Source organism: Sceloporus occidentalis, unplaced genomic scaffold, assembly GCF_023333645.1.
Source record: "Sceloporus occidentalis isolate IW3139 unplaced genomic scaffold, rSceOcc1.0.p SCAF_117, whole genome shotgun sequence".
Taxonomy (NCBI): domain Eukaryota; kingdom Metazoa; phylum Chordata; class Lepidosauria; order Squamata; family Phrynosomatidae; genus Sceloporus; species Sceloporus occidentalis.
Genome location: NW_028317097.1, coordinates 1,937,628 through 1,962,990, shown reverse-complemented (window position 1 = coordinate 1,962,990; position 25,363 = coordinate 1,937,628). Strand labels below are relative to the sequence as shown.

Sequence of the window (25,363 nt, the reverse complement as noted above, 5' to 3'; positions counted from 1 at the left end):
TGGATAATGTGTCTTTCAGGCTGTGATTAGATACAACAGTCTTGAAACTGATGTTTCGATATGATCAAGTTTGACCTCTTCTACGTTGAACAATCCCCTAGTGCTGCTAGTGAGAGGAACTGAAGACCATGGGTGGGAAAGACGATTTGAACACAGTCCATTTTGGCTTGTCATCCGTCACTGGAACACTGCACCTTAAGCTTAAAAGGAAAGGAGACTGAAACTACTGTGTGGAGGTGGAACTCTCTGGCTCAAAACTATATATATATATATATATATATATATATATATATATATATATATATATAAAGCAGACATATTCAGATGAGGGAACCTGTGTAATTTATCCACTTATAATACATAAAGTACAATAAAACACTTATTTGGATTCAAGGGAAATGCTGTTTTAGTGGTCCCCATACTGGCAAAAGTTTTTTTTATTTTGTTGGATGTTTATACATCGATATAAACACATTTTCGACCATAGCTGGATGTAAGATCAAGAGATGTTATGTCCACTTGCCTCTAATGACCTGTTCTCCAGTTATAATGTTATATATAGCATCGTTTTCAGTTATATTGTACTTGTGGTGTTATATCTATTATTTTTTATGGTTCAAGAGCACATTGCACTTTTAATTCATCTAAAAAAACAACGGATATATCAAATATGTTAATGATTTTGCTGATGCCTTGACGTTTACTCTCTTGATTTGCACTGTGCTACAAGGCATCCAGCGTACTCGCTGTTGGCGGCTTTTCAATATCCCAATCTTCATTTAAAGATTTACAGTCCCACTTAATGCGAGAGCAGGCAACTGTGCCTTTTCCGTGAGAGTTCTATTTCATTATTTGATTCCTCAGTGGAAGATGAAGGAGGTCGTAATAGATTCTGATGGCAGCTGATTTTGAGCTCCTTTATATTAGAGTGTTCATTCTAGATGCCAGCCCTGTACAGAGACACAATACAAAAGAAAGATGGCCGGCAATATAAATGCTCAATTAAATATACCTAATCTACTACCACTGGAATAAAGGACTTTATCTTTACTTGTTTGTTGATTGTGGTTATTTACCTTCTAAACAAGCAGGTACGTACCGGCATCAGTGTTTATTTTATCATACATACCTCGGTGTTCCTTCAATGATACATCACGAAAAAGCTAAGTATTAAATCCCGAAGTAACCAGTTTTCCCTGGATAAATACAATTCCATTTCATTTTTATAATACCTCTGCCCTAGGCTTGAACTGTAAGAGGTTTACTAAACAATGCCTTTATTTTGTCATCGTAGAGCAGAAATAAAAAATTGGATGCAAGATTCTGTTATTAGAAAAATATGAGGTCTGTCTTAAGTGGGGTATATTTACCAAAGAACAAACCCGCCATCATGTATTTAATCAGCGATGTCAAATCTGTATTTCTGCTGGAAAAACCCACAGGAAAATATTTAATTCACCAAATCGCTTTCTGAGCTCATAAACATCTCTAGTACTTGACTGTTTCAGAAGCCGCGCAATTTCTAAGGAAACAAGATTTCCTGCTGTTGAATATTGGACATCCTTTATGCTGTTGGATATCTGATTATTAATGTACCACACAGCCATTCATAGAGGTTTGCGCATCCATTGGAGCGTAAGATATAGGGGTTTGTATAGTACCCCAGATAGATATTATGGCCGGACAAACTGGAACGGGCTTGTGTCGCAGGTTAGCTTGTCAAAAAGGGAACTGTGCAAATCTGAGCAGAGTTGGCTGAAGTGCCTTCACTACTCCTTCACTACTACTTGGCCATGTCAGGATCTGAATAGATGTGTTAGGACTTATAGGCATTTCAATCATTCATAAACCAAAGGCTTGCTTATGTCAAATAGTAAAATAACAAAATACTATAACAGAATTTCTTAGAATGTAGAAGGCAAGTTACTCAGCTCTGTCTTAATCTGCCATGCCACCTATACTATGCTATTTGATATAAGAAAGTCTTTGGTTTATGAATGATTGAAATGCCTAGAGTCCTTTCCAAACATCATGCTTCAAAGATGATGGTACCTGATGTTTCTGGTGAACATGAAATACCGTTCTTCACTTTGTTCTGTACAAATGATGTCCCTTCTTCGGATATTATGTGTTCAGAGTAGACGTTCCATGTTTATCACAAACAATGCAGTGCTGTTTTCTGATGTCCTGAAAATCAGAGCAGACCTGCCAATAGTTTGTTCTTACTAAATATTTTGCTGTTTTAACAACTGTTTTCCTTTTATCCTTGAAAACATTTTACTTGCATAGTAATGATTGCTAAGCATTTCCATGATTTGCATTATTTAAACCCTCTGTGGAAAATGGGTTGCGGCCAATAATTTGAATGCTCAATTGGCACCTTTTTTTCAGCCCACTCAATATCCCCTAGTATAGTGTGAAAAGACATACCGTATTTGCTCGATTATAAGACGACCCTGATTATAAGACGACCCCCCAAAATCTGAATATTAACTTATGAAAAAAAGAAAAAGCCTGAATATAAGACGACCCTGTAGGAAAAAAGTTTTACCAGTAAATGTTAATTCATGTAAACTATTTGAACAATTGTTTGTTAATAAAAGCTATGATTGAGAAAAATATTTTGTGTTTATTTCCTTTTTTTTTTCAACCTGCCCCCCCAGTTATGCACATCTGCTCCCAGGCTTGCCACTCTGCCCCAGAAATGCCTTATACCCCATATATGCCACTGTGCCCCATGATATGCCTTTTAACCCTCTAAATGCCACTGTGCCCCATGATACGCCTTTTGACCCCCTATGTGCCACTCTGCCTCCAGAAATGCCTTACACCCCCCATTTAACACTCCCCCTCCCTCCTCCAAACTTACCGGTGCTTCTGAGTTGGGGGGGGGCGAATCGCGTAGAGCTCTACACGCAGCCCGGACTAAGCACCGGGGACTCAGAAGCACCGGTAAGTTGGGGGGGGGGGCATAACACAGGAGGATCCAGGTCCCCTGCATCTGGGTCCCCAGTGCTTAGTCCGGGAAGCGTGTAGAGCTCTATGCGATTGAATCGCGTAGAGCTCTACACGCAGCCCGGACTAAGCACCGGGGACTCAGAAGCACCGGTAAGTTGGGGGGGGGGCATAACACAGGAGGATCCAGGTCCCCTGCATCTGGGTCCCCAGTGCTTAGTCCGGGAAGCGTGTAGAGCTCTATGCGATTGAATCGCGTAGAGCTCTACACGCAGCCCGGACTAAGCACCGGGGACTCAGAAGCACCGGTAAATTGGGGGGGGGGGGATTAACACAGGAGGATCCAGGTCCCCTGCATCGCTGCGGGGGATCTGGATCTTAGTCTCATAATCAGACCTATTTGAGGTCTGATTATAAGACGACCCTGATTATAAGACGAGGGGTATTTTTCAGAGCATTTGCTCTGGAAAAAACCTCGTCTTATAATCGAGCAAATACGGTATATTGTAGAACACCAGAAGCATTTACAATCTGTCAAACATAAAGAGTAGGCAACTTTATGAATCTCTATTGGACCCCTAATGTGCATCTTCCTTGTCGCATATACGTTAACCAAATGAGATGGCATTAACTCCTAGGACATAGTCATTGAGGGGGGAGGAGGAAAAGCCAAATTGGTCTAAGCAAAGATAGTTTTAGATATGTTTTTGGAAATTAAGAAATCACTTCTTCAGATAGAAAAAAAAATCACACAGTTTAATCTGAAGAAGAGACCTCTGAGGTCGCAAAAGTGTATGGAGCTCAAACTCTTTTTCCATGTTGGCCTAATAAACAGAATCACCTTCAGCTAAAGTCTTCCATGCGGTTGTGAACATGCACAGATTTATAATTTCATTTTTTCCCCTTTTGAATCATGCATTATATAGGGCCTTACCAGGCTTACCCAAAACAGAAAATGGTGTTAATGAGGCTGGGGCCAGGCTTGAGCGCAGGTCTGCTTGTACAATGTACTACGCAGCTTGCCCACCTGTACCAATGATTTTAACATGCTAGTCAGACCTCCTCTGCATGAGAATACCAAAACTCCTGTGGCTCTCCTAAATCAAAAAAGGTTATGATAGACATGGGCCCTTAATCGCTGTGACTAACCTAAACAAAGTGTCTTGTTGTTCTCCTTTTGTCAACAGGGTACTTCATCATTCAACTGGTAAAGGTAAATGTATTAGATCTGTCCAAAGGCATTAATACACTAACTATATGGGCACGGCTAGGAGCATAAGGCGGGAATGTAAGGCACTGGGGCATTGCAGAAAGCCCAAGAATGTCAAGTGTGCTAAGCCAGACAAACTAGAGGACGAGGCAGGCAGAACAAGTTAGCTGAAGTTGAAGAACAAGCCGTGGTCGAGGGGCAGGAGACAGTCAGGATAGTCACAAGGCGAGCAGAGGTCAGAAACCAAAAAGTAGGGGGAGCAGGGCTCAGTAACCAACAGGGAGGCTTCTATAGGAAGAGACGCCCCCTACTGTCAGGAGGGGAGTCATGCCACAGTCCCCGGTGTGGGAGTAATGCGAGGCTGCGGGTGGTGCCTATTCCACAGTTGGATGCCGTGGCCTTGTCAAGACAGACCTGTAGCCGGACGTGGCGCGTAAGAGACCCCAGTCCTGTTTCTGGACCAGCTGCTGGGTCTCACATGCCCAGCTGTAGCTATAATAACAATGGCAATGTTGATAGGCTTTCTTCGGCTGCCTGCCTTTGACATCTGCCACTTGCCTTCTACCATGAGTGGGTTGAGGACTATCTGTGCACAGATTTCACTTCTCCAGCTTCCATTAAACTGATGAGGAGAGTGCAATGTTGCAAACCAAGAAGAGGGATGACAGATGCTCTTATTGAAGTAGAACTTTAACAGGATTACCCAAACATAAAATAACAGTAACAGTAGTAAGCCTGGGGTCAGGCTTGGGCTCTGCCCAGCTTGCACCATACAGTGGCCAGCTCACTCACCTATACTCGTAACATTCTTGCAAAACCTCTGCATGGCAATACCAAAAAAACAACAACTGCTGTCCTTAAGCTGTACATGGACCCTTGTAGTCAGAACAGATGTTCTAACTGAGATGCTGCTCTTTTAGCAGATGGAGACTAGCAAAGGACACCATTTTTGTTTTCTTATTACCTAATAACACTTGCTGCTCTTGTAAGATTTACCATATAATTAAAAGCAACTATCTTCCTCCAAAAACAACATTCTTAATGACTCATTTTCATTAAACTCTGTATCCCTGCACTTCTGTAGATATTTTTATATTCACCTGCCGATGTTTTTTTTTTTTTAGTAAAAAATTATTTTGTGAGCATAACATTTCTGTTATTGAAAAATAAATGGAGCCAAATTCTTACCATTTCAGAAAATGTACGTTTAACCAAATAAAGAAAAACAATTTTCAGCCCCATCTGTTACTTTTTTCTTTTTATTTATATATAATATCAAGGTCTTTATTCTGACCTCAGCCACTCGCAATATCTATCTTCGTATTTTGCTGCTTGGGCATTGTTTTAAAACAATTCCAGAACAATCTCCAACCTTTATTCTATTGCTGTCCTATCGAATTTCAGTGTGTTTATTGACAACCATCCGAAGGGAAATTGAAATTCCGAGTACAGCAGAAATCAGGCTGGTTACTCCGTTCCATATATCGTCGACATAGGCCTGTGAAAATGAATAAAATGCTGGAGTCAAAATGTAGAAATAGGCAATACCACATACTGAAAACTAGATGTTTCTTACATATTAAGATCCACCATAGCACTGAAACCTCAATTGAAAGGCATTGCTATCCCCATGCTGTAGCTTCTACATAGTAGAATTGCTTAGTCAATCAATGTCTGTATAAAGGGAAGTGAGAGACACCACGCAAGTGCATAGCACCAAATACATGGAACCAACCCTAAATCTTTATTATACAGTGAGCCATTAAAAGGTATCACCTTCAACTAAAATCTCCTATGGAATTGTGCCTTCTAGTGAACATTTTAACTTATTTAGAATTATTTTGTAGTTATTTTTTATAGTTCGAACTATGCATTATACAGGGCCTACTACTCTCTTGTTGTAGGGGAACCTTACCAGGGTTGCCCAAACAGAAAATAACAGTATTAAGAAGCATGGGGTCAGGCTAGGGCTCAGCTCTGCTTGTACTGTGCACTCGCCAACTCACCCACCTCTACCAAAACTGTAATCCCTATTCAGTATGCTTGTCAGATGTCCTCTTGTAGAGGACATCCTATTCAAGAATAAGAAGGTAAGCCTAGAGACAGACCCTTGCTCATTGGACACTTTTGTTTGAAGCAGTGTGTTTATGGGACAGTGCTTTGCATGCTTTTTTTGTGACTGTATTTATGCAATTGGGTAAGGCATTTAGAAAAATGATGTGTTTTATTGATACATTAATTTGCAAACACATTTTCCGCTATTTATATGACCTTCGGGGCTGTAGAATACTGCCACACTCAGCAAACATTCTGAGCTCTTAGAAAGGTGGGAACAGCTGGGTGGCATTGGAAGTCTCTCACTGCATGTACTATACACTTCATCGAACTATGTTGAAATTGACTTTACAGGGCAATGTTGCCTATGCAGAAAGTGAGAGAAGCAAAATTGGGTCCCTAGCAAGTTGTGTTAAATTTTGGATCTAAATGGTTGGGCTTTAGAACATGTAAGAGTTCAGTAACCACTTATGGGTGGTTAAGCCAGGAATATGATAACAAACTATGTCTGATAATAAACCGCACAGGTCATTTGGTCAAGCTTCCAATGACCAAGATGTTCACCAACAAACCTTTAGATTGCCTGGAGCTGTCCTCGCCTCTCCCACTCCCAGAAGAAGGAACGCTCCGAGTAGCTTATCCTGGGAAGCTCCCAGGCAGGGCTGGACTGGGAATAATAAGGGGCCATGTCCCATAGGTGCGTCTGATGGCTGGATGTGGCAAGCTGCAGGTTACATTTCTATGCTCATGTGGCATGCGGACGGACAAATCAAGCTGGTTGCTGCAGCACCAAAACTGCGCTATAACAGCAGATCAAGTGAGTTTGGGCCAGTTCTGGCCTGTATTCATGTACAAAAAACTAGGTAATAACCATTCACTTTTTTTCACTGGCAACTGTTTTTAAGTTTCAATTACTTTAAATATTGTTACATATTCACATTCTTATATAAAGGCTCTATTCCAGATGTCACAAATCAAGGAAGTCAGGATAACATTTTGTTTCCACCCCTGCAATTATGAAGCTGCCCAACCGTGTATAATGGCACAAAAATGCCATTAACGTTCAGCTCATTTTATAGTATTGGTGGTCTGGAGGAAAAACGAAAGTAAATCACTTAAGAAGCAATCATTTCAAGGCATTGCTAATAAATTATTCCAGAACATTTCCAGTGTGCATGTATTGGTTTAAGCTTTATGCATATTAGAAACCTGCTATTTATTCCTGTATCCAGAATAAGATAAGATGTAAATGCCATGAAAAGGAAACCTTCCTTTTCATCTGGTAGCTTTGATTTGATGTGTTGATAAAGGAAAACAGAGGTGTGAGGACTAGTCATTTGAAGAGGATTGCAGGGAGTTGGGGAATGGACTTGGTGCCCATCTGTGGCTTCTAATGTAAAAGTAGTTTGTTTTACACACCTGGTTAGGGCACATCTTTAAGCAACATCACCCAAGGAATAATGCCTCTTTGTCATCAGACCCATGTTTCTTTTACTTTTTGAATGGCGGTGGATGTATAGAAGTCATGCCCATGCTCTCCATTCAATGCAGAGGCTTCTTTTGTGAACTAGCCAAGTACCTGACACATTAGGGGCATTTTTTGAAGTGATTGGCAACACCTCCAATCCAACTGCCTGGCCTCAAGAGATGACCTGTATCTGATAGCAAGCAAACTTCTCATGATATAACCTCAAAACTGATATTGTGATGGGCTAATTGGGAAGATTAGTGATCTCCCTTTTAACCAGCCCATTGACTAGTGGCAATCAGACTCCCTGTTATGCAACAGAAGGGCTGCTGCTGCCCTGGACCTGCCACTCTAGTTGGCCTTGGCCAGAATATGATGTTTAACTTCTCATAAATAAATTACTTTATAATTGGTAAATACCCTTGACTGCTAGAACCTATTGAAACCTCAGGGTCGCAGGTTCAAATACCAGCAGGGTGAACTCCACCCTTCATCCTTCCGAGGTAGATAAATGAGCCAGTTGGGTAATAATTATCAGCCAATTTGGTTAATTCCGAGAGCTTAAAGGTGCTTTGGGTCTCAGTGGGAGAATGGTGCCTTTTCTCCACTTTCTTAAAGTGGGGGATGCCAGTGGTCTCCCCTGTAGAACAGCCTCAGTCCAGATGGATCAACAGACTTGTTACTACTTCCGGAGCCTTATAGAATAGTTCTCCACACCATGACTAACACTTCTGCTAATATTAACTTCCGGTGCAGTATACACACTTGCCCTCTGTGAAAAAAATCACATTTACTTTCCATGTATAGGTATTTAGTTATCTTTGATAGAATGCACTGCACCTGGTAAATATTATTTATAGGTGAGATGTCACTTGTGTAATTTAGTTCTTGGAGCCAGAATGATGGAAAGGTATTTCAGAAACCCCAAACTAGACCCTAACTATCATGAAATCACATCAGTACATGAAATGCAGAAAAAAATCCCAACAATCCATTTGGTTCTCATTACCTACTACGTATGATGCATTCTGTCATGTTTTATTCAGTTTGTTCCTTTGGACATAGCGGTGGGAATTGGAACCAATTGATGGCTTCTTGGCTGGCCTTCAAGTAATGATATATACATACAAATAAAGCAAACTATATTTCATATACTCTATTATCATATCCCAAGAGCTGGCTTCCTCTTTAACATTTGTCTGTATAAAGGTTCTTAACTTGTACATGCTAATGAATTGTCTGTTCTATATTATATCTGTGTTCTTTATGTTATAAAGTATGAGTAGCCCATAGGAAACTATTGTCATGTACACTCAGGGAGCAAACATTGGTTTCCGTATGAAGTGAGGATAGGCAATGTTTTAAGAGCATGTCAACACTGGTAAATTGGTGTGGTACTGACGGCTGGACGACAGATTTTTTCTATTTTCAGAGATTAGGGCAAAGAGGCACACCTTTATTATTAAGAACACATTTAAGGGACTACCTTGCATCACAGCACATTATTTAATTACAAATAGCATGGGATTTTTAAATGAATACATCTGTACTGGGGTACAAATATCTGTAAAGCCTTCATTGTGGTCCATTTCAGGGACTTCAAGCTCACAAACACACTGGTTGTTCCAATGGTTATTGTTGGAAAATTCATGGGTTTCAATATGTTCTGTTGAGCTGCATCTTCAAGACTGTAGAGTCTCCTGACTATGTGTTAAATTTAGTTCAATGTTTTATCTATAGGGAGCTACAGACAAGCTCAGCACAAGGTGCACATTGATTTCGGTCTTTACAGATGCTCTTAGCTTAGGGCAGTTGTAACAAACAGAGCTGGTTTCTTGGAGTGCTTTGGATACGGTTGTAGGTCTACCTATTGGCTACCCATATCTTAGAATAGCTTGCCGCTTTCTGTTCTGTCTGTTTGCTGTCTCATGCTGTGAGATGCAGACAACTCCAGCAATTACTAGGCTTCAGGGTTTTTTAAAGACATGGCTGGCTGAACTTTGAACAAATCTTTAGTAGCACTCAGTGGGTCTTTTTGAGATATCTAGTTAAGCAATTAAATCGCACAAGAGCTTGGTTCTCTCACAGGAACAATCTGTGAAGAGTTATGGATGCGTAGTATGATAATAACAAGTAATTATAACATTAAAGTGTTGATGCTACTCAGATTAATGCAAGAAGAAGATTACACATCAAGGTTATTCTATCTTTGGGACATGATAGATAATACGTAAAACTCTGTGGATCAGCTACTACACCCCAGGGACCTGAAACAGGGCCAATTCACTTCAAAATCCAAACAAAATGAAATGTGAAACCATGAAGCACTAACTCTTTTAATCTAGAGCCAAGTGACTTAATCACCAGGTTAAGTATTCCAGACAAATTACAGCTACCATGTGGCTCAATAGTGGCTTAGAACCCAGTTTAATGTAATAGAAATCACGGCACATGTATCTGGAATATGTCAACTCATCCTGAGCGTGTGACCCACGGCTCCTAACAGTAAAATTCAGAAAAATAACAAGTTTCTATATTAACTATATAACGCGCAGGAACATCTAAAAAGAAGGCTGGGAGCCTCCAAGGAACGGACGGCACCTGACAAATATAACTTTTGGTCCTGCCGATTAAATAAGACTGCCGAGAATCTGATGTCAGAATGCAGATCACGTGACCGGAGTGCACTTCGCCTTCTCCTGGCTTTTGTACAGGGTACCTGGTGAACTGCAACACAGAGCTCCCACGTGGCCACTTGGCGACACTCTGAAGCTGAGCGCCGGCTGGGGGCTCTTTGGGTGCTACGAAAGAAAACGCACACACACACATATATACCTCTAGACTGTAAGCGCATTTGAGCATTCGTTGTTTCTGTAAATCAAATTGTTATTTTGTATACTACTTGTTATGCCCTGTCTACCCATTGTACAGAGCTACAGAATATGATGGTGCTTTATAAAACTATATATATATATATATATATATATATATATATATAATGTAAATGGGTGAAGCCGTATTAGTCCAGTAGATACAATGTCAAAAAACATGCGGCATACTCTGCAATACTCTCTATATATATATATATACATATATATGACTTATGTCATATAAACAGCATTGCTAGGTTATACAGAACCATAAAATATAGGATTTGGGGCAGTGCAGACTGAATTCATTGTGTTGCTTTGGTCTGATCTTTATTGCAATGTTTTGTTTCTGAATTAACAGCCGATGTACACCATGCATCTGGCTTTTGTTTCTCTGCTGTAACGTTGGGACCTGAAATATTTATTTTCACCGACTCGTGTGATTCTTTATTTTCAGGATTCTGAGTTTCCCACGGACAGCAGAGTGAACCCTCGCCTGGCACAGTTAAAAGGAAAGGGCAACCAGCTCCTGAAAACCGGATACTCTCAGAGCAGCATAATTAAAGCCCACGAGCTGGCCGTCAGCTGGTAGGAATAACTGTTTATATGTTCCTGGCTTCCTTTACAGAGCACCAGAGCCATTACCAGGCTCGTAAAAGTTGTGGGGGTTGTACATTATATTTCAAAAGGTTTTCTCTAGATGATTACGGGCCCTAGGATATATCTACCATAGTAAATGTCATCGTGGAATTCCCACAAGCGTTTTATTTATTTAAATATTATACGTAAATAACTAAATAAAGTAATGATATACAGTAGTAACTAGTTGCCAACTGTGATATAGACTGGCGTGCAGCACATTCAGATAACTGTTCTATAATGATTCTATAACGGCATATAAAGGGCCCTTTTTCTTAAAGGGGAACTCCCACCAATTTTTTTTATTAGTAATATCGGAGATATGCTCAAGGAGAAAAAATATTTTCCCACGGGACATCCCCTTTAAAAGTGTGGCCAGCAAATTCTGTAATACAGAAATTGCACATATACCCACAGGGTATTGAACACCTAATAAATGAAGTTCAGATTTCTATCAATACTGGTCTGTCTAATTTGGGGAAATAAACCATGAGCTTCGGTACTAGTACTCCTCCTAACAATATCTCTACAAGACATTAGCCAGCTTACCAGTTTTACTATATACTATGAAGTGCCAAATGTTTTTTTAAAGCAATTCAACTGTAAATCACATCATGGTGAAATAAACCACATAGACAGGGTATGATGTCATATCCCAGCATTCAGCAGTGAGGACGTTATCCGGGGATGCTGCCTACAGGTAAAAAACATTTTCACAAGTGGCTTCTGTGAAGCAACAAATGATCTCTACTTTACAGACACTGGATGGCAGCAGAGACTATTTCACATTTTCACAAGAACTCAAACATAGTGTTTATATATACTGTATATATATATATATATATATATATATATATACACACATACATAAATATATATATATTTGTTCTAATAGCATGCTGCCTCTTACTACCTGCCACGTTATATTTGTTATACATCTGCTACACTGCTACATCTATGACTAACTTTTCAATACATGTACAAATAGGGGTCTTCTTGCATACTGTATTTTCTAGGAAAAAATACTTCTTTGAGGCAATGTAGGCTAGGAAAGCTTTCTGCTTGCCCAGTGTTGCCTTATTTAGGAGAATATATATATATATATATATATATATATATATATATATATAAATATATATTGTCCTTCACAGAAACATCTCTAAACAGTATACTCAATACGGAATTAATTGAGCACAAAGAATTCGAAACTGCAATATCCACTCCATTGAATTGAATTAGACACAGAGAATTGAAGTGGATTTAGATGACGTTGCATAAAATCTGCATCCATTTCAGTCTGAGAACTGCTTTGTGGATGTGATTTTTTATACTATTCCATTCTCTATTGTCATCGAAAGGAGGCTACAAGAAGGAGCAAAAGAAGATTTTCCATGAGACTAAACAGTAATAGACATACATAAATATGAGTGTTCGGTATGAATGTGCATTCCAAACAGTGAATAAAGGTTTTTCTAGGCAGAGAATAAAGCCTTGATTTGAAGATTGACAGAATATTTTGAAATATAGAAAAAAAATGGATAGTTGCAGCTCATCAGTGTTTCGAGAAAGAACTTTAGTTGTAATTTATACTTACAGCCAGCTTATCAGGACAGTAAGTACAGACATAAATGTGCGCAGTATTTAATGAAACCATCATGCCTACTGTAATTTGTAGTATTTCATATTTTATCATGCATTGAACATTGAACGTGTATCCTTTCCTTTGGCAAAGAATAGAATGTCTTTGTGGTTCCACGGCAACATCATCAGTCTTAATAGCCGAGACGCAGTAGGGGAATGCATTGGGGGCATGCGCATGCATGGATGAGCGACATCAGGGAACACATAGCCGGAGAAGTCACCAAAGAGTATTTCACAGTGAGACGTTGTTAGAATAGCAGGGAAAAAGTAGTTGAACAGTAATACAAACATAGTAAAAATACTGTATTCTACAGTATTTGTACTATGTTTGCAAAAGTGCCCTTTTAACATGGGAATGTGTGGATTGTCTCCTGGTTCAAAATGTTATGGACAAAGGTGATTTATTTAAGTCTAAATATTCCTTGCTTCTTTTGTTGAACAGTAGCTCTCAAATGTCCATTAGGGTGCCACTACACTATCAAAAAACTTCGACTTATTTTGAAGAAGCCAGAGTTAGTTTTGGAATGCATTTGGGATTAGAAGAAAGCAGTTTGTAGTTTAGGATAAGCACTCATCTACAGACACCAGATAAGCCAGAAGGCTTGTTTTTTCCCTCAGAAATCTCATGGTGCTGCCACAACCACAAGGGATTCTGGGTAGGCGCCTGCAAATATGGTCAATAATGATCACCTTTTGCCTCTATATCCACTTTATACATGGAACCCCATTAAGGACGAAACAGCTGTTCATGAGTGGTGATCTGACTACTGCACCTCTTACCCGAGTTTTGTCTAAAGGCTGTCTTGTACAGCGGGCAATTACTTTCAAGGGATCCATGTATAAAGTGGATATAGAGGCAAAAGGTGATCATTGTTGACCTTATTTGCATGTGCCTACCCAGAATCCCTTGTGGCAGCACCATGAGATTTATGAGGGGAAAAAACAGCCTTCTGACTTGTCTGGTGTCTGTAGATGAGTGTTTAATAATGCTTCTACTACCCTCTTAATTTTAAGTGCAAAGGGTTTTCCATCACCTTTACCCTCCATAACGTATGTTATTAGTTTAGGATAACTTGGGTGACTATCTGCTTGCAGAAAGGATCATAGTTTTTGACATTCACTAACTTCTCCCGCTGTGCCTCTGTTTTTGCTGAGAGCAATAGAGGGGATCTTAACTAGATCTTCTCAACAGATTAAGGTTGAAATTAAGCACCTGTAACAATAAGAGAAAATTAGCCAGCTTCTGTCTGAGCTGATGGGATGAGATGAGACATTGGTTTGAACAGTGGAACAATTTAAAAAATATACTGGATTGTTATGTATAAATGTGATGCTGGCGCAAAAGAAGTTAGAACACCGTGATGACCAACTGAATGTTCCAGCTTATTGGACCATTCCACTGGTTGCTGTGGCGGTAAGACTACTTTTCAAATTCGTACTAGAGTCATGTTATATGCATAAGCCTTGTTTGGAGGGATTCAGAGAAGCATGGGTAACAATTGTTAACAACACATAAAAGCGCATGTTTTTTTCAAAATAACATTTGACACGGAAAAAAAAGCAAAGAAGCTTCTGAACATGTATTCAAAACTTTGTCAGATCTTCGTTCAGACCGTGCAAACCCCATTAACGGAAACTTGTTGTGGTTTATCTGAGCATCTACTGTTGGGAAAGAAAAAAAGGAACCAATTTAAGGCTGCGTTTTCCGTGTACACTGCATTTTCTTCTTTTGATACTTCTTGTCAGCACCTGTTGCTGAACCCAGACTTTGTTCCATTCTAATGAGATTTTCTGTCGGGATCAGTAGATGCCAAAACAGACCCTTAAAACGTTGTGTTCCATGAGATGTTTCTGCACAAAGCATCATGCTACAGTTTGCCAGCAGAGCATTGACTAGGAAAATGTAATCCTAACTAACCCAATCTTTGGTGTCTCGCTTGACTTAAAGATTTTAATATCTGATTGCAGAGACTGAAAAATACCAATATGTTTATACCGTTTTGCCATCTACGCTCCATCTGTTTGCACACAGACAAAATCTTACTGATTCATGATGGGCATATTTTATTAAACCTTTTGAATGCTAACAAAATATGCAGGTATTGTGTGGTATTCAGAGCACCCATGGTATTTAGGCTGCCTGAGTTAATTGCATAATCCTGCAATATAAAGAAAGTTAAAAATGTTTTTTCAGCAATATTGTAAATGTTTGTGGAGTACTTTGTGTGTTTAAATGTCAAACTATATAAGCCAAAACTTAACCTAAAAATTAGGTAAATACAACCTTAGATGATCAACAACACGACATACTACACAGTGTCATGATTTCTTCAACAAAAATAAAGCCAAAATGGAGAAGCCATGTGTGGGAAAGAAATTACACCTGATTCAATAGCTTGTAGAAACACTTTTAGCAGCAATAACTTGAAGTAACTGTTTTCTGTATGATTTAATCAGTCTCTCACATTGTTGTAGGTAATTTTGGTCCACTCTTCTTTACAACGTTGCTTCAGTTAATTGGCATTTGCAGGCATTTTCTTATGCACAGCTCTCTTAAGATCCCACCACATAATTTCAATTTTCAACAGTGGCTTCTCTAAGATTATTGCTGAAGTCTTTCCTCCTCCACATTATTTTAACACACAAACCTAACTGCTCCAGACCAGCAAACTGCTAATCCTTTGGCTTTTGTAGAAGCGGTCTCACTTTCTGATGATCAGTTAATCAAGGGCATGTCTACTACTTAGTATCTTAATTCCTACATGACTGTATATATGGATAGGGTTCTATATATAACTATTACATGTCTGGACTTGAAACAGGACTTTCCATTCGTAGCCATCTTATGTCCTAACAGAACACCTGAATGTAATGTGCTATATCTGTATGTCACATGTGGCCATGTGGGAGCTGTGCTCTGGGTCTGTGCTGCAAAAATTTAGACCGCAACCAATTTTACTGCTCAGTGGGCTGATCTCTGTCTTCTGATCTCTCTCTCTTCTGATCTCTAATCAGACCCTGATCATCACTGAATAGCGGGAGCACCTAGCTGGACAGTTTCATTTAAATCTGAGCAGTTGTTATACATGCTACCATTTGCCACAAACACACAGTTATGCCATTCACTCATTAATTGTATGAGTCTTACTACATTAGAAATAACCACAATTTCCATGTAGCATTCATAAAAGTGACATCACTAATTTGCAAGTTTACAGTGAGGCTACTAAACTGGCCATTGTAGATAAGTATATTAAAAAAAACAGGCTGTTATGGAAAAGTGGAGCTGTTTTGACGTATACCGTGCAGATAGATATATATATATCAATATAATAAAATCAATGTATAAAATAAAATAAAAATAAAATCAATGTATAAAATATTTCCATAGTTTTCCTATAAACAAGGGCTGGGTTGACCAACTGGCACACTGGGCAAATGCCCTGTGGACTTCTGTTGGACATTGCTTCATAAGCACCCAATCTCCATAAACCCATAAAGTAGAAACAGGTGCTCTCCTATATCTTTGCAGGATGATCCATGCTCACAGGACAAGTGTCACAAAAAAGTAAACAATTCTAGTAAGTAGTCAATACATTTCTCTATACTTTCTTCCTGGAAGACTGCCATCTAAATTCCATGTATACAGACATGGTTTCATTGGATGTAAATATTCTGTGTACACAGAACAGTTTCTGTGGGTGCATTTTTTTCTCATCAATAACACAGGGAGAATTATAGTCATTTATTGTAACTGCACTCATGGTCCGGGAAAACTGTCTCTGTGAAAGATGGGAACATTGACCTCTAACCGATGCAGTTCACTTTTGGCAGAAGAACTGTGAACGCTGCGCCTTTATTTGATTATATGTTTTGGAAACTGCTAAACTGAAAACAGGAACATTTTTGTGAACTCTCCAATGAAGGCTGCCCCACAGGGAAATATGCAACCGTTGAATTGCAGAGAATTAAAGTGTATTTGTCAAGAAGGGGGATATCACACAATTTGATTGGGTTCCCAATTCTTCTCTAATGCTGCAGAGAATCCTGTAATTACCTCGCATGGGAAGAAGAACATCTGTTCGTGTACACTGTATCAGCGTGAAGAGGAGAAAAAAAGCAAATAGAAGGATTTATTGGGATTAACTAAGCTTTACTGGTGGGCTCAATGGACCTTTTTTATCCTCCGTTTTAGAGAAGGATTAGGCCACCATTATATCTAATTATTCCAAGTAACACAATTCATCAGATGCTCAACGTAGACATTATTCCAGCGGCTAAGAAATGAGAATTATTCATGGCAACCAATGGGAAACACTTTTTTCTATTTATTTTATGAAGGGGTGATAATCCATTATTTCCAGTATGTATTGTGTTTCTGGAATCGCATTACTTAGTAAGGTTGAGGCACCTCCCTACAAAGCATACATTGAATAACAACAGCGCTGTTCCTTCAAAGCACTTGTAGATAATGGGAAAAATTATTTACATTTGCAATGGCTGTTGTACCACATGTGTACAGTCGATTGTTGCAGCAAATGGTGTAGCTTTAATATTTTGTGTCCATAATCTGCCTAGAGAATTATCTATACAAGGTTACTTGAAGGCTTGCCAGGAGAAAGCCACAGAGACAGCCAGGAGAAACGCACAGCACCATGTTTGACGAAAAAACCAAACACAGCGTATCAGCACATACTCCTCATACCAACTGTCAAGCATGGTGGTGGAGAGGAGGTGATTTTTGCTTGTTTTGTAGCAACAGGAGCTGGAAACCTTCAGTCGACAATGAACTCCTCTGTATACCAAAGTATTCTAGAGTCAAATCTGAGGCCATCTGTCCGACACCAAAAGCTTGGCCAACATTGGGTCATGCAACAGGACATTGATCCCAAGCACACCAGCAAATCTACAACAGAATGGATGGTGGGAAAAAAGAATCAAGGTGTTGCAAAGTCCAGACCTCAACCTGATTAAAATGCTGTTGCAGGACCTTAAAGAACTGTGCATAAACAAATGCCCGCAAACCTAAATGAAGTAAAACAATTGTAAAGAAGAGTGGGCCAAAATTCTTCTGTATGACTGATAAAGTCATACAGAAAATGATTACTTTAAGTTATAGCTGCAAAAGGTTGTTCCTACCAGCTATTGAATGTGTAGGTGTACTTTTTTCACACATGACTTCTCCATTTTGGCTTTATTTTTGTTAAATAAATCATGACACGTAATGTAATTGTCACCGCCGCGGGTCCTGTCGCTGGCGGACGGAGGTCCGTCCGCAGCTCGCGGAGACCCGATACTGTAACCCCGGGTTCCGTGGGCTGCGGGCGCTCCCCCCGCTCGCGGCGCGCGGATACTCGGGGCCGCCGGTAAGGGAGAAGGAGGGGCTGTTTGGGGAACTCCTCGACGAGTTCCCGGGGAGTTACACTTACCTCCCCTCCGGTCGTCCGTCACTCCTCTGAGGGCGCAGCTGTGCTGCGAGGCAGGTCCCGGGGAATTGATGGACGGCTGAGAGGCGCGGCCATGACGTCAGCTGGAGGTGGGGCTTGAGAGTGGCGCCAGATTTAAAAGCCAGTCTGTGCTATTCTCAGGCACCCTGTTGTGGTCTATTCTAGTGCTCCTGTGTTTTGCTGCGAATTGATCTGTGTTTTGACCCTTGCATTTCCTGACTACGTTTTGCCTTACGATTCTGTACCTCTGCCCGTGATTCCTGTGTACCTCGTGTTTTGAACCTTATGTGATTAACCCCTTCTGTTCTGATCCACTGGTATACCGCATATTGCTGTTCACCTTGCATAGAACTCAGTGCATACCTACATTGGTCAGTACTATGCACGGCTCATTGATGCATGTTGGCCCGTGTGGTCAAATCCAACAGGTGAGCTACTGTAGCTCATTTTGCTGAAAAGTTAATGCTGGTTCTGATAGAAAGGTATCAGAACACTTTGTTAAGTATGGGGCTGTGTAGCTGCAGACCATTTAGGATGTCCATGCTAACCCTGTCCACTGCCAAAAGTGCCTACAATGGGCACATGAGCATAAGAACTGGCCTACCGAGCAATGGAAGGTGGGCTGATCTGATGAACCACGTTTTCTTCTACATCGCGTGGATTACCGGGTGCGTCGCTTACCTGGAGAATAGATGGCACCAGAAGGCATCCATGGAGGCCCCACCTCACAACATACAGGACTTAAAGGACCTGCTGCTAACGTCTTGGTGCCAGATACCACTGCACACCTTCAAAGGTCTAGAGGATAGAGGGAATGCCCTGGTGGGAGAAAGGGTTACTAATAAACCCTTGGAGCATCTATGCACCCCTGCCCTCAGGTTTGAAATAGTCAAATTGGAGGGGCAAGGGGTTACAGGGCAGGGATGGAGGGGTAAGCTAAAATTCTGATTTGATGTAGTAAAGACTGTGCGCTAAAAGGGTTATAATACTGTGTGTGTATATATATATATATATATATATATATATATAAATATTATATACAGCAGTTACATATTTTTATTTCCCAGATTACTCTTTGCAGAGGTGAGATTTAAGTATCCCCATGCTGTCGATTTACTTAAAGGGAAACATATACTGGAGCCCAAGACACTGCAGTTTATATGATGACTACAATCATGCCGAGTACTCGGCTGAAATATTTTGTTCTTTTTTTATTATACACCTGTGAATCACCAGATGGAGCGCAATATGTATGGCAGTAAGTGCATGGACATTGAAAAACTGTGTGTCAAAATTCAGCCTCCAGGGGTTAGTCCAGGTAATAACATTCAGTTGGAATTATTGTAGTAGCATTTTTAACCAAGGCATGATTTTTGTCTTTTTAACTCCATTTATAGATTTTAATCAGTACTGGACTGGAAAGCCCAGGCACTTTAAGGCCCGTGGCTATATGCTAGACTTTTAAAGGTCGGAGGGCAAAGGTGTTGGGAACTAGCCCACTGGAAGTTTGCCAAGTTTGCCCAATGGCCAGACCAGACCTCCCAAGGTTGTCTGGGGCTAGCCTTTGCCCTATACGTGGCTAGTATAAACCTTAGCATGTCTACTTCGGCCCCAATGAGAGGCCACCAGCCCAGATGACTTTGGATGCCCTACACTGGAAAGTTAATTGGTACGTTGATTCCATACTTGTTGTCTAATAGAATTACATTCTATGTGTTATATAGCAAATTACATCTGTAATTCCCGTTAAGGAAACCTACAGTAATATCTTCTCCTTACATGTGGGAGATGGAAGACTTCTACCCTTAACCTATACCTACGCTATACAGCAATGTAAGCATGAGTGAGATCAGCATGTGCTGGGCTGCATTGTAAAACTATATGCCTAATGTGTTAATGGCATTTACTTAACTGGCTTTGGCCCAAAATCCCAAACCAATATGATCCAATTTTCCTCGAATAAGTCTGCATTATATTGTTCTCCCAAAGGCCATTTAATACATCGGGCTTAATACGCTTTGTTACGTGCATGAGGCTTTTTTTCCCATTGAAGCTGAATTAGTATTTTATATAGTGAGCTCTGCTGTCAGAATGACTGTAACTGATCTGGATTCTCTCTCTCTGTAATTCAGTCTTTTTAGAACTAGTAGAGGATAATACAGTGAGGGAATTTAAACATGCATGGGATAGACGAGACCAAAGAGGAAAATGGGCAGGTCACATGGGCCGAAAGGTTTTAGAATGTTTCAATAAAATTGGTCTAAACAGTTAAGACACAAATAAATGAGCTTTCAGATTCCCTGTAGCTTATAGTAAACATTCCTTTAAACTAAACATATAGAATTTTGACATTTGATAAGAACAAAAGGTTTTAGTCCCATAAACTACTATTAATAACTTTACATGTCCCTGTTTGCTTTTTATTTTTGGCATGACCGCAATCAAACACATTCATACTCATCTACTTTGTAACTAAACATTTTCTTTTACATTTGTATTTTGTAAAACTACTTATTATTGTGTTTATAAATCGGGTTGGTTTCTGGTAAGCCTGTTTCTTGCTTTACAGTTCAGAAACCTGAAGCTATACCTGAAGCCGAACTCATTTCTTCCTTGTCCTGAACTCACCCCTGCAGCCAGTGCTTGTCGGTTTGCTCTAAACTAGGGGGGAATAATATCATAGGAAGACATAACTGTGTCAATCCTATGGTTATTAGTTAACTAGTAGTGATGGCTCTCATATTTTTTATACAGAAATGTTTGACTTCTAGTACAAAAATGTGTAAAATCAAACAAAAAGCCAATGTAGTTGATCAACTCAACACAATTAACTGATCTCCCTGGCCCATTAACACTATGTACATTATATATAAATAAATAGATAGATAGATAGATAGATAGATAGATAGATAGATAGATAGATAGTATGGGATAGGCATGTGGCTATCCTGAATCAAAGACACGACCAAAGACTGATTAACATTTGAGTCTTTAAAACAGGAAAAACAAATCAATATATAGAGAAGTCTTAATTTTCCGTATTTATCTTATCTCAGTTTCTGTATTTATCTTTCAATGATCTTTCAGACCCCCCAATCAAGAACTTTTAACAAGAACTGCTTAGAATTTTGAAATGTAAAGTGTTTCATCACAATGACTACATTGATGTAAATGAAAAATGCTAATGAGGGTCATTTGTCTTTATACTTCCGTGTGATTCCAGAAAGTTGTGTTTTTCACACAAAAAAAGCTTTGTATTAACACACGCATGTAGTTACCGGAGCACTACCCATCACATGCACCTTTCATCTCCTTAATAGGGTAACTTAATTTAAAGCCAAACTATGGACAGTTAAACAGAATACAGATATCCAGACTCACACAGACGTGTTTTGTTGAAATGTGGCTCATTGCCAGAGACTTCTATAGCAGGTAATGGACTCTCGCAAGATTTGATTTGCTGATAATTGCGTACTTTTTTATTAGATCTGTGAAGCAATTTTCTTGAAAATTACTGGCGATCGTGTTTATTCAAAATACAAATGAATATGATAATACTCCAGACAATATCTCTTTCATCCCTACATTGTCCATTACACTATCATATCCAGTCCTCTCTTCTAGAATTCTTTTGATGTGCATGTACATAGTCCCTGTTTCTGGCGCAGCACAATAAATAAATGTCCGTCACCTTTAGGACCCCATTCATGCTAATTAGGAAGTATTGAACGATGAACAATACAGGCTGAGTTAAAGTAGAATGAAAGTTTATATAAAAATCAAGACAGTTTCATTGCCCTTGATGGTTCTCACATTCCATAAAATCAATCCATTTAGATCTGATTTTGGCCTTCAGATGAACATAGTTTTGAAAATTGTTTTATTAAGTTAATACTAGATTGAAACAAAACCTTCATTTATAGTTACAGCTCATCTGTGCCTTTTCCTCCTCCAAGGAATTCTTTGTATAGCTTACAATTAAACCAAAGAGAAAAGCAAATAAATTCTCAGTGGAAATTAAAATCACCAGGAACTTTTGATTTGCTTTCCATTTGCTGCCAGGTTGAGAAAATTTTTCTGTGTATTAATGTTGGAATAATGCTGTCTGAGAAAACATTAAGGATTGGAACGAGAAGAAAATACGAAGAAAGAAATGCATATTTCTAGATATGTCTAAATCAGAGGTGCACAATTCCAGTCCTCGATGGCAACCGACAGGTCTGGATTCTGCCAGAAAACAAGTATTTTAATAAATGTTAATTGAGATAAATGTGGTCCAGATGTGATAACCAAATATTATGCTGAACCTCAGTATTCAGGATAAAGATTCCATCGAACTGTCTACTGTGTGAGTTAATCATAATTTAAAAACCCTATGGAGAGGTATGGGAAGCCATACATGTGCCCCCTGGCTCCCCTATCCCATGTCCAGTGAGATGGGGGTGTTAAAATAAAGATTGACTATTTGGAGTGTTATGGTGCCCAACAATTCTTCTTTCTGTTTACCCCTTGTGGCATGTCTGGAAACAGTCCCAGGTCTCGATGGACAGTCCTGATTTTGGGCACAGTCCAGTTGTCCCAGGTAGCTGGTCGGTTCATCTGATCTCCCCTCTGCCTGTGGCATGTGAAATCAGTGGAGGTCTGTGCTGTTAATAGAAACAATATTCTGCAAACAAGAGAAACAAATTTGATAATCAACATTTATATAATTTATTCTAGATGCAGATATTGATCAGGTAAACTGCATTGTAGGAACATTAAATAAAACTATGGGTATGCCTGTCTCGTTTCCTAATGTAATGTATACAGCTCTTTGTTCAACTCCTATAAACTTAATCATATATATATTGTAGTTTATGCTTTGACCCGAGGCTTAAATTTGTTTTTTATTAGACTTGTTAGATTTAAAATAAAGAAATATATGGAGCAATATATGGGCAGTAAGACAATAAAACTTGCTAGCTTTTCAACTTATACCAAGTTATTTCATTATAATGGATGTCTCAATTTCTTTTGTCTCTCGGTTTAGCATTGCTTTGGATATCCTGAGTGTGTCTGTGCAATCAGACTTTTTATTTGGAAAGGTGTCCTTCAATCTTTCTTGTTATATCCTGTAAAGTAAATGGAGTGTATTCTTTGGATTCTATATGACTTGAAGGGGTATTTAATGCATGAGATCCTAAGCAAAAATCAAATCTTGCTGTTTTTCTGGTAGAAATGCCAAAGTTACAATAGGGCCTTTCCACTTTGCAGAACAAATACCAGGGATATTGTAGAATAAGAACCTAACTACCGCTGCTAAAAATTATTGATGGTGTGATATCTCTCAGCTTCCACAATGATATTCAGAATCAAGAATGGGATTAAGAGCTTTTTCCAGGATAGAAAGCTGTGATTAATTAAAAAAAGCAATATTCTGCTTGGTCAGACACCTAGTACAAGTAAGGGAAATGTATTTATGGGAACTAGTAGAGGTGGATGATCCAGTAAATGAGCGGTATGACCATACCTGGGAAGTTTGACCCCGAGCCTCGGAAGAAGCCCTGCTTCCCCGAATGTCCAGTAAATGTATTTTTTTCTACGAGCAGTGGAGTGTCGTTTGGCCCATTCCCCACCAACTTCCCAATCATTCTCCCCCACTAAAAGCGGCTGGCGGCTAGTCGCCTTATATGCAATTTACCCGGTTCCTTCACAAAGTCCCTCCCTGAGACATGTGGGTAACCTACTGTAGTAAGGTACCTCTTAGGACACTTCTAGAGCAGCAGGGACAGTAGGAGACTCAATATGTTTCCAGGCTTTTATTGCACCAAATCAATCGAACAAACACACAAAGAAAAGCCTACTCCTATTTAGGAGGCTTAATAAACACTAGACTTCCCCGACTAACAATGAACTGGCCAGCTAAACTGGTTTCCAACATAAAATAGAACAGAATATACGTCAAACGGATTCCCTGGGATAAACTGCTCTTTCTAATCTCCTGCTTACATAGACTCCATCTTTCACCCTGTCACACTACCCAGAGAAGTTCCCAGGTATATGACCCTAGGCTGGGCTTTATCTAGTTCTGAGCTGAGTACAGTAGACCTCACCAAAAAACTGTTCCCCAAGCGTACCAGTCCAGTCATAGGTATTACAACAGCGGTTCCTGTATTTCTAAAAAACACATAAACACACAACATTGTGTATGTTGTAATACACACAATTCACATAACATTCTACTGGGTTACATTCTATTTTGTTTTAATAAAAAAAAAAAATCAAAATTCATTGCCTCATTTAAATTATTCTGTTGTGACCTTTCTTTCCCTTTACATCCTTTCCTTCATCTCATCTGTGTTTCCGTTTCATGCCCAATCCTTTATTCCATTTTGTTTTGTATTCTACTGTTTAACGTTTTCCTCTCTTTTTCATCCGTTCTTCTTCCTACAAATTTTAGCCTCTGATTTCTCTTCTACACCCCTGACACTCACACAAAGTATTTTTTAGCAAACATATTACACCAATAAAGTTTAATAGATCAGGGACACTAGATTATTGATCCAGAAATGATGGACGTTTTAAAATTTCAGCAGTTTAACTTTACTGCCACATTTCTAAACCACAACGGCATCTTAGTCATTTATAAAGCTCCTCTGCCATACATTTGTTATGTAAACCGCTAATCTTTACAAAACTAAATAGCATAAGAACATTGTTCTCATGGAAAGGACTGGTGGTTCAAAACACCTCCATCACTTTTAGGTTTAAGTCAAACAACCTCAATTCTGCAGGGAACACAGTGGGAGCCGGGTAAAATTTACAGGGTAAATCAATTCTATTTGAAACAGTCATTTAGTCATGAGAACTGGACAACTAGGACTTTTACAGCAAAAAACAATATACAGTTATGGTAAAATGCTTTATTCTGGAAAAATGGCGTCCAGTGGCATTTTGTGGCAAAGATTGTACAGACAATACTCCTGTGAGTTGACACCACCTTCTCTTTTGAATAACGAGTACTTAGTATTACGTGGATTAAAACATTGTACTGATTTTTTGCTGGCTAGCATTGGATATTATATCTTTTTATTCTGGC

General features: G+C 39.3%; 1 protein-coding gene across 1 annotated transcript in view; it reads left to right on the top strand.

The window, feature by feature from the left end:
* LOC149282403 (sperm-associated antigen 16 protein-like) overlaps positions 1–25,363 on the top strand; it is a 294,140-nt gene that overhangs the window by 32,264 nt on the left and 236,513 nt on the right. The window contains exon 8 of the mRNA XM_089498276.1: positions 11,016–11,146. Coding sequence (XP_089354402.1) covers positions 11,016–11,146 — 131 coding nt within the window. The remainder of the gene's footprint in view (positions 1–11,015; positions 11,147–25,363) is intronic.